Source organism: Podarcis melisellensis (assembly GCF_964234715.1).
Source record: "Podarcis melisellensis genome assembly, chromosome: 8".
In the NCBI taxonomy this organism is placed as follows: domain Eukaryota; kingdom Metazoa; phylum Chordata; class Lepidosauria; order Squamata; family Lacertidae; genus Podarcis; species Podarcis melisellensis.
In genome coordinates this window covers 56,234,694-56,248,070 of record NC_138540.1, presented here as the reverse complement: position 1 = coordinate 56,248,070, position 13,377 = coordinate 56,234,694, and the positions used below count along the sequence as shown (strand labels likewise).

Below are 13,377 nucleotides of genomic sequence, written 5' to 3'. Positions count from 1 at the left end.
TCCTACCCCTCCATCTGCCTCCGGACAGACAGGCGGCTTCCGATAGGCCCACGTTTCGAGCCGGCGGCCAATCCGTGGAGGCCACAGCGGCGCCGCGAGGAGGGCGAGGCTATATAAGGAGGGGGCCGCGGATGAGGAAGTGAAGCGCAGCTGTTGGAGTGGTGGAAGCGAGAATTAGAAGCGGAGACTCGATGGCGGAAGCCCCGGTAGGGCCCGGCCGGATTCCGGGAGGCGAGGCCGAAGGAGAGGAGGTCTCGCTCGTGGTCAAGAGCCCCGCGCAGCGGCACCCCGACCTCCGCCTGACCGCCCAGCGCTCGTGGAGCGTCCGTCGCCTCAAGGCTGAGCTCCGCCGCTGCCACCCGGATGCCCCGGTGAGTCTGCGAAGACTCGCTCTCGTCCTCCTCATACGGCACTTCCCCACCTCTTTCTTTCTTCCTTCCTTCCTTCCTTCCTTCCTTCCTTCCTTCCTTCCTTCCTTCCTTCCTTCCTTCCTTCCTTATTTAAAATCTGTTACGGGCTACACTGCTCCTGAGCGGGGAGGCTCTGTTTGAGAAAACTCTCTCCTATGGAGCTTCCAAATTCAGTCGCAGCCTAATTCGGAAGCTGCCAGGTAGGACAGGCTGGGGGTTTTTTGCCTTTGAGCTCGGCTATTGCTGGCGGCTTGGGGGTTGAAATTGGGAGATGGGAACTTTTAAAGGGGCGAGAGTAATGTTTGATAGTGACTGGGCGGGGGCCAGAGGCTGAAGGCATGGACGGACGTAAATAATACTATTAAGCCAGCCTTCCCCAATGCAGGGGGCTTCCAGATTTTGGGGCTACAACTCCTAACGCCCCCCGGGAGCGCTGGCTGTGGCTGTTGGGAGCTGTAGTCCAACAATATCTAGAGGGCTGCATGTTTGTTTATTTGCATTTATGCCCCAGCATCATCTCCAAAGATCTCAAGGTGGTACATATGATTCTCCCTCTCCTCATTGAATCCACATAACAACCCTGTGAGGTAGGTTGAGTGAGTGATTGGCTCCCAAGGTCACACACAGTAAGAGCTTCATGGCCCAGTGGCAATTTGAACCCTGATCTCCCAGGCCCCACTCTAGTCACTACACTGTATTAAGCAGAGCAGGAGATTGATTTTTAATCTCTTCCCACAACCCTCCTTTTAGAAAATTTAGGACTCTGAAACCAAACATGGCCTTGAATGACAGGCTTCCTGGATCACATCTGTGGCCCTTCTAGCCCAGCTTTCTGCCGCGTACAGTGACCAACAAGTTGTTTCATGGAGGGCATGAAGGCAGAAGTTTTTTCCTGCAGTTGCTCTCCTGTGACTGGTATTCAGTGGCATACTGCCTCTGCATCTGGAGGTTCTATGTTGCTGTGGAGTGGCTGGTGATAAACCTGGTTGTTGTCTAAGATCTTCTCTCTGTGATGGAATATTAGTTGCTGGGGAGACTTATGGAGTTGCGCTTTTATTCCACTTAAAGATTTCCCATAGGCATCTGGCTGGTTACTGTCAACTGAACTGTCAAGTGAACTTGCAGGGCCTTCAATCTGATGTAGCAGCACTCTTAACACTATGAAAAGATTAAGCTTGCTCTTGTATTACTCATTTTTATTTATTTCATGAAATTTATACAACACTTGATTGCGGGAGAACACCTCAAAGTGGTTTGCATGGTACCTGCCACCCTATTCACCATAGTTCCTTTCTTTCAACTCTTCCCCAGTCACTGATTTTTGAAGCCTTTATCTCTCACGCTCAAAGGCCTTTTTCTGTTTTCTGTTTGCTTTTTTATGTATCCATTATGTACCTTGGCTTTTCTCCAGTGATCTGAGTACATAGTGATATCTGCTCTTTCTTCCTGCAGGTAGGTTAGGTTGTGGGGTGGAGAATGGCTCAAGGTGCCTCTGTGACCTTCATGGCCAAGGAGACATTTGTCCCCGTGGTCCAGTGTTCGTTCGCTGCATTGGCTTGTTCTTCCCCAGTTCTACCTCTCACCTTATTTCGTTTTCCTCATCCACTTCCCCCCTCCTTTCGTAGTTGTTCTTTCTGCTTAGGCTGGTATCTCCGGTTTCTGCAGCTTTCTTCCTATTCATGTTCTCTCCAGGCATCTTGGCCTGTACTTACTCTCTAAACAGGCCTTTATATAGCAGCAGTTGGAATCTTAACATTTCTCACCAAGGACTAGGAAGCTGCCAGTAGTGTTTTAACAGACTTTGGAGCATAGAATGCCTGCAACTGCAATGTGGTGATTTTGATTAAAGTCATCATTGTGATCATCTTGACCTTTGTCCCCCATTGCTGTTTATCCGCTTAGTACTGGGGTGATGTATTGCTTTTGCCAAATGTGATTTTTTTTCCATCACCCATGCCCAGAGCAAAAGGCTCCCTCCACATCAGCAAGCAGTGTTACATAACCAAACAGTCTGGGCACCTCTTGGCAGCTGGTCATTCTGTTCTGGGAGCTTAAGCTTCTTTGAACAGGGTTTTTTTACTCTTCTGCCAAACAGATGATGCAATAGGGCTTAGGTCTTACTCACTTGTCGCTCTTGATTTATTACATTTGGATGTCAAATGCTGAAATTGCTGAATTCATGGCCAAGGCAAATGACTTCATCATTTTGTGGCTTACAATAAATGATCAGAGATCTGCTGTCTGAAGAAGCTTAAAGCAGCAAAAATCCCCTAATGAACATATGGGGTTATTTTTGTTCCATTCTATTTTTCAGATTAAGAAGCAGCAGTACTTTGTCACTTTCTTTGCAATGCAAATGACCCAGCTGGTAGACCAGTTTGCTATTTTGGCAAGGATGATTTGAAAAGCCAAAAAAGGGTTATTAGTGCTGCTTTTCTCCAGTACAACTAGTAGCAAATGTTGTGTTTGAATTCAAAACAGATTGGGACAGCCACGTAAACGTTCTGAAACTAACTCTTCCCTTTTGGTCTGATACTGACACTACTTCACAATGATTTAGTTTGTTAGCAACAAGAAAAGATGGATCCAGCTAGTAAGTCTAGTTTATATTATTCTTCATTCAGTTTACAAGAATGACATGACCAGCGTTTGATCCTCCCATTGTGCTAGGCGCATTTTGCGACAAGAATTTCATTAGCACAAGCAGTTTCTGAGCTCTGGGTGCAGTACTGCGCCTAAGATTTCAGATTAAAACTGCAGAGTGGAAGGAAAGGAGGACCTTTTTCTGTCTCCCCACTTCCAGCTATTCTCTGAAGACTGGAGAAGAGACCCTCTTTAAGAACGTTAGGGGGGCAGGCAGGGGAAGCATGGCTTTGTTTTTTGCAGTCTTTAGATAAGGACTAGACCATGTGAAAAATGAACATAAGACTTTAACTGCAGTTCATTCATTTTCAGCTAAGTATGCCTAGACTTTCCATTGTTGTGCCCATAACCTAGGTTTAAGGTGCCATTTAGCTCCTAGCTCTCATATCTCAGTTTCTAACACTGAACATGACTGATACATTTTGGCACAGCAGTTAAAATATGGTATGTTAAAATAAAAATTAAATATGCTAATTCCCAGATTAGGTACTGGGACATGCTAGTGTACATCAAAATTAAATTAAATGCTCCTGTGCATTGAGTACCCACCCCCAGAAGATGCCACCCACTCTATCTTATAGATAAGTAAAACTTACCTTGTTATTTTCTAACAATGAAAAAGGATTTGCCTTCACATCCATTCCCTCTGCTAGCATGGTTGCAGCGGTGGGGGCTCCTGCCATGGAATTCATACTCGACCCTCCAGCAAGTAAATTTGTCTCTCATAACACTTCAGTCAGGCCAGTTTGAAATTTCCAGTAATGCTGTGGTGTCAGATGACTTCTTCACAAGAACTGCAATTTCAAAGAAGTGTGGCACAGTTAATTTCACTTAAGAGCAAAATAGGGGGTTACCGGTAATTCTGAGATTGAAATAGTCCTACAGAAATCCTATTTTTAATTAGAGAAAAGAGTTATAATATGGTTCCTTACTGGAGATAGTGATTGATACTGGCTTCTGTCAACTTGGCCAAGGTTGCTCATAGTTAACTGGAGGTAGAACTTTGGTCAAAGTGGACATTCTGGTCTGAATTTACAAGTGGCTGACCATTGCCCTTGTCAAAAACACAAAATAAGGATTCAAAGTTTTGTTGATGAAATTTCTACAACTGCCGGATATAAACAGAAACTGGTGTTATTATCTGGACTCTGGAACCAGTTCTTAGCAACAGCAAGAACACTAAGCTAGGGCTAAAAAATGAATTAAAGGCTTGCTGATGGTGGGCACCTTGTCTATCAACATCAGTATCTTGGCTTATATTAGAGGGTTGTACTTTGTGCCCCATAATATAAGTGCAGTCTTATTTTTCACTCTCACTCAGTCACCAGGTTGATGAAGCAGGTGTGGAGTTCTTAGATGTGGGTACGTCTGAAACTACATCTTCAGTTTTTTGGGAATATGTGTCCCAAAAAGGTCTTCTCTGACCTGACAGCATTCATCTGTTCTGCCTCCTAGAAGTCCAGCAAGCAAATCCAAAGTAGTTTCCAAGCATTACTATAATTGAGGATCTCAGAAATGCTGAAATGCATAACTTGTTCATGCAGTAGCTTTGTATTACAAATAAGTTTGCTACAAGAAGGATGGAATGTAAATACTCCAAATCAGACAATTGTGGTTTTTTTGTTTTTGTGTTGTTTGCAAAGGTACTTTGTTTAGATGGAAGTTGCATAAATAAATATTGCACATGTTAAGTTGTGCATGGCTGTTCTGCATAATTCAACAGAATGGGTCCTGACCATTGTGTTCTCTTCCTCTTAAAGCCTGAAGACGTTCAGAGACTGATTTATTCTGGGAAGCTGTTACAGGACCATCTTTACCTGCGAGATGTGCTTGCCAAGGTACTTAGATGCTGCATGCTACTAGCATTGCTTTTGTTAACTCTAGTGGATCAGCAAGTAAATGCAATAAACTGAACTCTTGTTTGAAACTTATTTTGGTTTATATTTCAGCAGGATATGGTGCATGCTCTCCACCTGGTGTGCAACTCAAAACTGCAAGAAACAGGCGTGAAGGTATTTATAAACTGATAAGTTGTTCAGATTCCTACCTTATATTTATCCACAATTTAGTTATAGTTCCCCTTGGAGCTGTTACTACAGCCTTGTAAGAGCATGAATATTGCATTGCTCTGTAAACCATAGCAGGTCCACCACTTGCATCTGTTAAGAGTCCTGGGAAGCTCACTATTAGGCCACAAGAGAGGTAACCACTCCCAGAGGTTTGGTGCCTTTGCTGCAGCTTTTTTTTTAGCTGTCATGCTATTGACACACCCATCCTCAAAGACTTTGGAGCTTCAGCTTGAAAACCATCTAAATTAGTAGCCATCTCTGAAACTTGTGGCCTTCAGAAATAAGCTGTAATGGTTCTCTCCCTTACCTGGCGGAATGGAGAGAACCAGTGGGATATGGGTTAGCTCTGGATATAAACTCTATAGGAAGGACAGAGAAGGGTGATGATTTCAACTTGCTGGTTTCACTTTTATCCGTGTGATGGTTATATTTATCATAATGTTGAAGTAAAGCTGTTGCTGGGATGTAAACATATTGCACCCCTCAGTTGATTCTACTTGAATAGTTGTTACCATACTTGCTATGCACATTTGTGTCTGCACACCTGAAACCTTCTTCTTTCTGTTTGGGGAATAGGCCCTCTGGGAACGTGACTGACGAGGGGATTTCATTTGGATGCCAGGGGGACTTCTCCCCAGCTGTATTCTGCTATTCTGTTGTCAGTCTGGTAGAACTGTCCCAGAAACCAAACGAAACAGGAGCAACTTGTGTGTAGCACTTAGGTAGCAGAGTGCCCTCATAAGGTGCTTTGGTGGGAGCAATAGAGATACAAGCAGAACTTTTCCAGAAAAGAGTTGTTATTGAAAAATTGTGAGGCAAATTACTAAAGTCTTGTCACAGAAAGTGGTGTAGGGAAGGAGAAATGAGGTGAAGGCAAGCCAAGAGCGGTTGTGTGGTGGTGTTTGGGAGAGGAAGGAACAGGGTTGAAACCATGGGGGGAACAAGTTATACCTCCCCTTCCTCGCAATTTGTTTGAAGATCCTCTCAAAAGGGAGGGAGAAGCTCCCATGCAGACACATTCTTAAGTTTCAGCTGATCAATGTTTTCCTCAGGTTGTTGAAGCCAAGCATCAGCCAGCAGCCTTTAGCCAAGCCCCGCCTTTGCTTCCTTCAGTTCATGCTTTGAGTCAGACGGACATCCTCGGCAACCAGCCCCTTGCAGCAGAGAATGCTGGCAATAGGTAAGTGTGGTGTGAGTGGCTCGGTTCTGCCTGTCGGGTACCTACCTGTTGCCTGCTTGTTCAGACAAATTGCTGTTGAATCTGTGTGCCCTTGAGATGGCATCTATGTACTCTCTTGGCAGCAGCTGGTGCCACTGGCCCACTACTGGAATGGGTGCCTAGCAGTGCACCCTAACTCCACATGTGAGGTACCACTTTGGGGAAAGCAAAGAACAACTGTGCAAATGAGAGAAATGCCTGTCTCTCCTTCAAGCCTTTGGCTTTGGTTTTGATCTTCTCCAGCACCCAGCGCAAATACAGTGGTACCTCGGTTTAAGAACTTAACTGGTTCTGGAGGTCCACTCTTAACCTGGAACTGTTCTTCACCTGAAGCACCACTTTAGCCAATGGGGCCTCCCGCTGCCGCGCAATTTCTGTTCTCATCCTGAAGCAAAGTTCTTAACCCGAGGTACTATTTCTGGGTTAGTGGAGTCTGTAACCTGAAGTGTATGTAACCCAAGATACCACTGTAAATAAATGCCTGCCTTCTCCTTGCAAGCCTGCTTGGCATGTAAGAGGCCTTGGGGAGGAGAGAGAGAGAGTTGGTGGTGAGCATAACTAGCAGCTGGCTACCAAGCCAAACCAAAGACTCCTGAGCCCCTAGTATAGGGATAGTCAACTTGGGGCCCTCCAGAAGTTGGACTACAGCTCATGCATTCCTGATCATTGGTCATTCTTCTTGAGGGTGATGCGAGTTGTGGTTCAGCAACATGAGGCCCAGTACATCAGCATGTTTTCCCCAATGGAACTTTGACTGCAGCACAGTTTAATTCTTCCTTCTGATTCGTTGGTGATGCATTTTACTTAAAATGTTACAATCTAAAAGGCCTGACACACAAGGATCGGGGAAGAAGGGAGGGCGAGGAAGGACACCCAGGGACGAGTTCCTTGTTGTAAGGACTATGTAACCAACAGCTGGAATGGAAAGAGCTTAGAGAGAGGAGCCACAAATAGTTAAGTCTTTTACCAGAGCAGAAACCCTGCCAGTCCATTCTCTGTTCCACTTCAATAGCCTGAAGATTAAATGCTGATAAAACATCCTTGGCCTGGAGGGTACAGCATTACAAAATCCTTGCCATATAATTTTCAGTGAGGGCAAGGGAGAAAAAATAGTATGCCTGTCCTGATTAAGCATATTTTCTTCTCCTCTGCATCAGATCTGCACCGGCGCAGCACTGCTTTCAAGGCTATTCATCCTATACAACATACCGCATGCTGCAGTTCTGGTTCCATCAGTTTTATGCAAGACAATACTACATGCAATAGTAAGTTGCTGTCTTCATTGTGATCTATTTCTACAAGGAGCTAAATCCCAAGCATTTTGACAAATTTGCATACTGGTGTGATGTGGCTGAAAAGCTAGGGCTCTCGCCTGTATGTATTCAGTGTTAGCCTATATCAAACCCCTGGCACAAATAAGCTACGGTGGTCCTTGGTGATTCACTGAATCAAATACACCCTTGAAGTGCTCCTGTTGTTGGCTTGCTATTTTGAGGCTGCCAATTTGTTTCATGCACACCAAAGTTGAGCAAGCTCTCACCAGCTTTCTAACTGAGCTCACGACTTTTATCTTGCATCTAGCATGGCTGCCAGTGCTGTTTCTGGTGACGTATCCTCTACACGAAGTACGCAGGAGATCCCAGTTGCAGCCCCGGTTGCGGCCCCAGCTCCTCTTTCTGGTCCTTTTCCAGCTGAAAACCAGGCCGGAAATCAAAACGTTCCCCCTCAGGTAAACCCAGGGGTGAACCAGAACCTTCGCATGAATGCCCAGGGAGGGGCTTTGATGGAAGAAGAAGAAGAAGGTGGCAATCGGGATTGGCTGGACTGGCTCTACTCAGCAACCCTCTTCTACGTCTTCATCAACATTGTGTATTTCTACTCCAGTATGAGCAGGCTTCTCATGGTGATGGTGGGCACCCTGCTGATGTACCTGTAAGTTTCTGCGGCCTCATCTTATCTCTCACGTTTTACCACTAATCTTGGTGCACATTATTTTAAAATAAGTCTCTGCTGGGGGAGACTAGTGGCCAAGTGTGGACATGATGTCAAACTGTGATCAAGGCTTCGTGGTTGCACAGTTGCTCAGCCTGGCCATGAGAAGATAGCGAGAACATACCACCTAAGAACACAGGAAGCTACCTTATATATGAGCCAGACCCTGTCAGTCTAGCTCAGTATTGTCTTACCTTGGCTGGCAGTCATTTGCCAGTATTTCAGGCAGGGCTGAAAGCCTGTCCTACCAGGAGATGCCATTGGGGACCTAGATGCAAAGCAACAGCCTCCAACCTATGGTTGGTTGACAAAATATCATTAACATCCAAAGTGGAGGGCAGGGCAGCTTAGTTTTAGCCATAACTTGTTAACGTGTTGGGATCATAAACCACAATTTTATTTGCTCCGCTAAGCTTATTTCTTGGTAGGCTTTGGTACAGAAAACCGTGGTTTACAACAAGAAGTGAAAATTTCCTATTATGGCTGGCAGGGAGCATATGTGAGCAGGCCTCTCTATATAAAGCTAAACTGTGGTTTCCTGTTTTATCTGAGCTGGCCCACAAACTCCCCTGGACATATTTCTGCAGCTCCCTTTAAATAGTTGTAAGGAGGCTAGTACTTCAAACATCTACTAAAATACCACTTGTGAGGGTTTAAAAGGAAACATGCACCACAGGTAAAAAGTATCTTGTTTTGCAACCTGTCGCTCATTTTCACTGTTGCACATACAAGAACTGTAGGCTAAACACTGACGTCTGAATTTGTCCTAGTAAACTGTCCTCTCCTTTGTATGTATTTCTCACCTGTGGGACTGTAGCACAGACAGCTCTTTACTGAATGCAGTTTTTATACATTAGCAACAGTAAAAGCTCCTCAGCTTTTGCAGTTTGTTGGTAAACTTGGGTAGACAGCCATTCAGTTTATGTTGGCAGCCCTTTAAAGCGACACTGATTTGAACAAAATAACTGTCTTTGGTCTTTTTTATTTAGCAAAATTTATAAGCCGCTTGATTGTTTAAAAAAAGGAAAACCTCTTCAGCAGTTTACAAAAATATAAAAAACTAATAAAATTACTGATAAAACAATTAAAACCTATTAAACAGTTTCAAAAGATGATTGCAATCAGCTGCTAAAAAGAAATGAAACGTAACTTCCACATGTCTGGATAGGCCTGATATCAATAGGCAGGGAGTTCCAAAGTGTACTTGTAAGAAAATGGTATTTTAGTGTGGCTACAAGTATTATAATAATATAATAATTTATTATTTATACCCCACCCATCTGGCTGGGTTTCCCCAGCCACTCTGGGTGGCTCCCATCCGAAGATTAAAAACACCTGTGCCAGTTATGCAGATGGAAGCAGTTGAGTGGGCATATATGGGAAATAACATTTCCCACCTTGAAAGTCACATTACGGATGTTATGCAGTGCACAGAACTCTGATCTGTCTTCTATGAAATAACTGGAAAGGCTTGTACAGCAGGGGCTAAGTCAGTTGCTCTCCTCCTGTCCTTGAATATTGAATGGAGACTCTGCCATGCCAGATGGGTTATCCTGACAGAGGGTTTTTTTCAGACTTCCTTTTGGAATTCTGTCTTATACCTCACTGGTTTTGTCTTCTCAGGCACCAGGTTGGATGGTTTCCTTTCAGGAGGAGGCCAGCTCAGCCTGCTGAGAACAATATTCCTCTCCAAGCAGCTGTTAACCAAGACCAAAACAATAATTTACAGGTAAGTTCCTAACAGGATATAATTTCATTCATAAGCACAATTTTGAATGGTCTGATGAACTTTCCAGCCCAAACCTAAGCAGCTCAGAATGAATGCCACTCATTCAGAGGGACTTGCTTCCTGGATAATTAAGCTTGTTTAGGGTTTCAGCATTGCCTCAGTACTGTTTCTAAAACACCTCTGTATATTCTGTCCACATATCTTAAGTGGCTTGCCGCTTATGTACTGTAAATTGTTCTGTGTGACAAAATAATTTAGGATGCAAAGTGCACATTTGGTATTGGCTTCCACTTAACACAGTCGACGTGCTAAAATTATGTTGTAGAACTTGAGATAAATCAAGGTGTTGAATCATTTGTCGGACATTTTCCTGATTTGATGGTGCTGGTTCTACTGTACCACATAATGCGCTCCATGCTTTGTATGTGAGACCCAGTGCTGGGCAGCACCACATACTTTGGTCCTTCTGGGGTGGGGCATTCCTTTTTCAGGCAGGTAAACCATCTCCAGCTCCTGTTGACTGAAGGCTTTGGAGACCTGATGATGGAAAATGTCCATCTCCCAGGCCCTAGATGTCACTGCTAACGTTAAATGAGTTGTAATGTGTTGAATTAATGCAGCAGCTGTGTGCTATCTCAGAAATGGTTTTTGGATCCTGCATGTTGTTAATACATGCTTGGAGAGCAGGTTGCTCCCAGCTTCAAATGAGGTCCTTTCATGAAGTGCTCTCCCTCCACAGAGTCTGGCTAGCCAAATATATCTAATTCATGTGACTTATGACAAAGTAAACCCACAACTGGTAATATTTGCCAGTGTCAAATCTAAAGCTACCCAGGAAGAAAGCTGTAGTGCTGCAGGAGAAGGTCATTTGATGATCCTGTCAGGGAATTATTACATCTTTCTCTTTCCTTGGTTTAGCAGGAGGAAAACGCGGGGGGTCAGGGTGAAATGGAGGCACCTGACACCACACCAGAGAGTCAACCAGCACCGTCTTCGTTCATGAGCACTGCCTGGCTTTTCTTCAAGACTTTCTTTGCATCCCTCCTGCCTGAGGGACCCCCAGCTGTGGCCAACTAGCTGGCTGCCTAGCCACACAAATAGCCAGTAAACTGCAGCTGTCTGTTTGCTGTGAGACCTTTGGCTGAGCAAGGACTGGACTGGACACCAGTTTGAATGCTGGAAGTGGCCTGGTACCAATGGACGAAAAGGAATTACTCTGCTTTCAGAAGCGAAAGACAGAGATTGCAGCAGCCATAAGACCAAAGTACAGAGTGCCAGTGAATTGTATGGGAAACATTGAGTGAAGGCCTACAGCAGTGTGCAATTCTGTACTGAATGCAAGTAAGGCTGTTGATGGACCAAGAGTGAGAGAAGCACATTGCTTCTGCTGGTGTAACTTGATTCCTGTTGGAATGTATCTCATGCTTTAATTACACTGAGTGTAGTATCTTGCGCAACCAGTGAATTGCTAGATATGTATTATAAGAGTTTTACAGGGAAGATTTATGCCAAAAATAATTAAAAGCTGTGCTTGCACTCAATAAATGTAGGGAGCTGTTTGCATAAATAGCTTCCTACTGAAGATTCAGTTGAGCTTTTTATACTAAACAGTATAGCAAGAGCAACCAACCCACATGTACAGGTTCATGTCAAGAACTATCACCCAGTTTTATCAGTTGGAGTGATCATGTAGATCCAAGCATTCTTTCCCTTGATAAAATCTTCTAGGCTGCTTTCTGTTAGGACTTCTGATAAGCATCTAATCAAAAATCTTGTCAGCTGTTTTTGCCACCACCTTACAACTCAAGATATCTGCAAACTAGAGTCTTTTGCAAGCAAGGCTTAGAAAGACGATGGCCCATCTGTCTGTTCCTGAATTTCAGCAGTGGAATATTTCTCTGCATTCTGTTTTTTTGTGCATTGTATTAAATGGGTTTTAAAAAAGAAAGTCTTCCAGAAGAAGTTCTCTAAAACATGCATTATGTTACTAGCTTAATTTATAGTGGTTTGTATTTTAAAATAAACATGCAACTATGCAAGTATGAAGAAGACCTGGGAAGGGAAATAGGTATTGAAAATGTCATATTCACATTTTAGGGTAAATTGTTGAAGAGCAGTATATTTTGTGCCTTTGGGATCTGGAGATGTTTTTCCTTTGCTCCTTATACTTTAGGAGGCATTCCTGATACCTCCATTTCTGTTAATCTTTGGCGTGCATCTCCTAGAAGTTAATGAATTTGCATTGAGAATCTTTTCAGCTCAGGGATAATTTTTCTTAGATTATCTTGACACACAGGGCCATTGTCCTGCGTATACATTGTGAATATCAAATGATGCTGAATTTATATTTTCCCTATTGCAGATTGTAAGCCTTCAGTTCATATCATCTTCATCTGTACAGCTGACCACTTTCTCTTGTATAATATCTGTTGAACAAAGTTTAACACGCAATGACTTACTTTTATTAAACTTAGATATTGCTGTCTAGCTGTTCATTTGTCGGTCAATGCACAGGTAAAACTGTACAAGAAACTGTCCAGTCAGGCATTAAGGACAAATGGTATAACTGAGTGGCTGAGAATCTGAACTCCTTTCCCTGTACTTCTCATTACCTGGCTCAATTATCTGGCAGTCTGTTCCAACTTTACTCCAGGTCTGCGATTCTGAAGGCTATCATCAGTACTTCATCATAAGATGAATAAGACAAGAAGAGCCCTGCTGGATCACACGCTAGCATTACTTTCTGGGCAGTGCTGCCGGCAAGGCTGTTGAGAACTGTGCTGCTAAGACGACAAAAGCTCCCGTCCTTCACTTGTAAGGATAGAGAAAACACCAGTCTCTGGGAAACAATTGAGGAAATAAAGTGCATGTCGTACATACAAACAAACCATCAATCAGTAGTGGCAAACTGCTGGAGATATTTTGTGGGATGCAGCCATGAAATTCGCTACTTGCCTTGGGAAGGTAGCAGATGCAGGCAAGTAGCTATGTGGCAAAATCTTCCACTGTTCCTCCTTTGCCCCCTCCCCAAGTTGGTACGGTCTATGCAGCTGTAGGTGCATATGCAGCTGAAGGCCCCTGGAGGGTGGAATCTGCAGGGGGGGGGGGTTTCAGCTGCTTTCTGGGCTGATCACAGTAAACAGATGGTGACCCTTTGCAACAAAAGTGTTTTGCATCAAAATTGTGAAATAAACATATACAAATAATTACAATGGAGCATTTCGTTTTCAAAACAGAGCCTGAGTCTGCAATTGAAGAAAACTCTAAATGAAAAGGCAGCTGCTGATTTTTGGGGTGTCATGAATTTTGTTGGTG

At 43.9% G+C, this 13,377-nt stretch overlaps 1 protein-coding gene across 2 annotated transcripts; it reads left to right on the top strand.

Annotated features, from left to right (window-relative positions):
* The first annotated feature begins 131 nt into the window (after nt 1-131).
* Nucleotides 132-12,549, top strand: HERPUD1 (homocysteine inducible ER protein with ubiquitin like domain 1). Of its 2 annotated transcripts, none has more exons than XM_081922719.1 (8): nt 132-371; nt 4,814-4,891; nt 5,003-5,065; nt 6,175-6,302; nt 7,499-7,606; nt 7,923-8,273; nt 9,957-10,062; nt 10,984-12,549. In XM_081922719.1, the coding sequence occupies exons 1-8, from the start codon at nt 192-194 to the stop codon at nt 11,137-11,139; spliced, it is 1,170 nt and encodes a 389-aa protein (XP_081778845.1). In that variant the 5' UTR covers nt 132-191; the 3' UTR covers nt 11,140-12,549. The 2 variants fall into 2 exon arrangements, with proteins under 2 accessions (XP_081778845.1, XP_081778844.1); XM_081922718.1 differs by having other exon boundaries at nt 133-371; nt 10,981-12,549.
* The last annotated feature ends 828 nt before the right edge of the window (nt 12,550-13,377 follow it).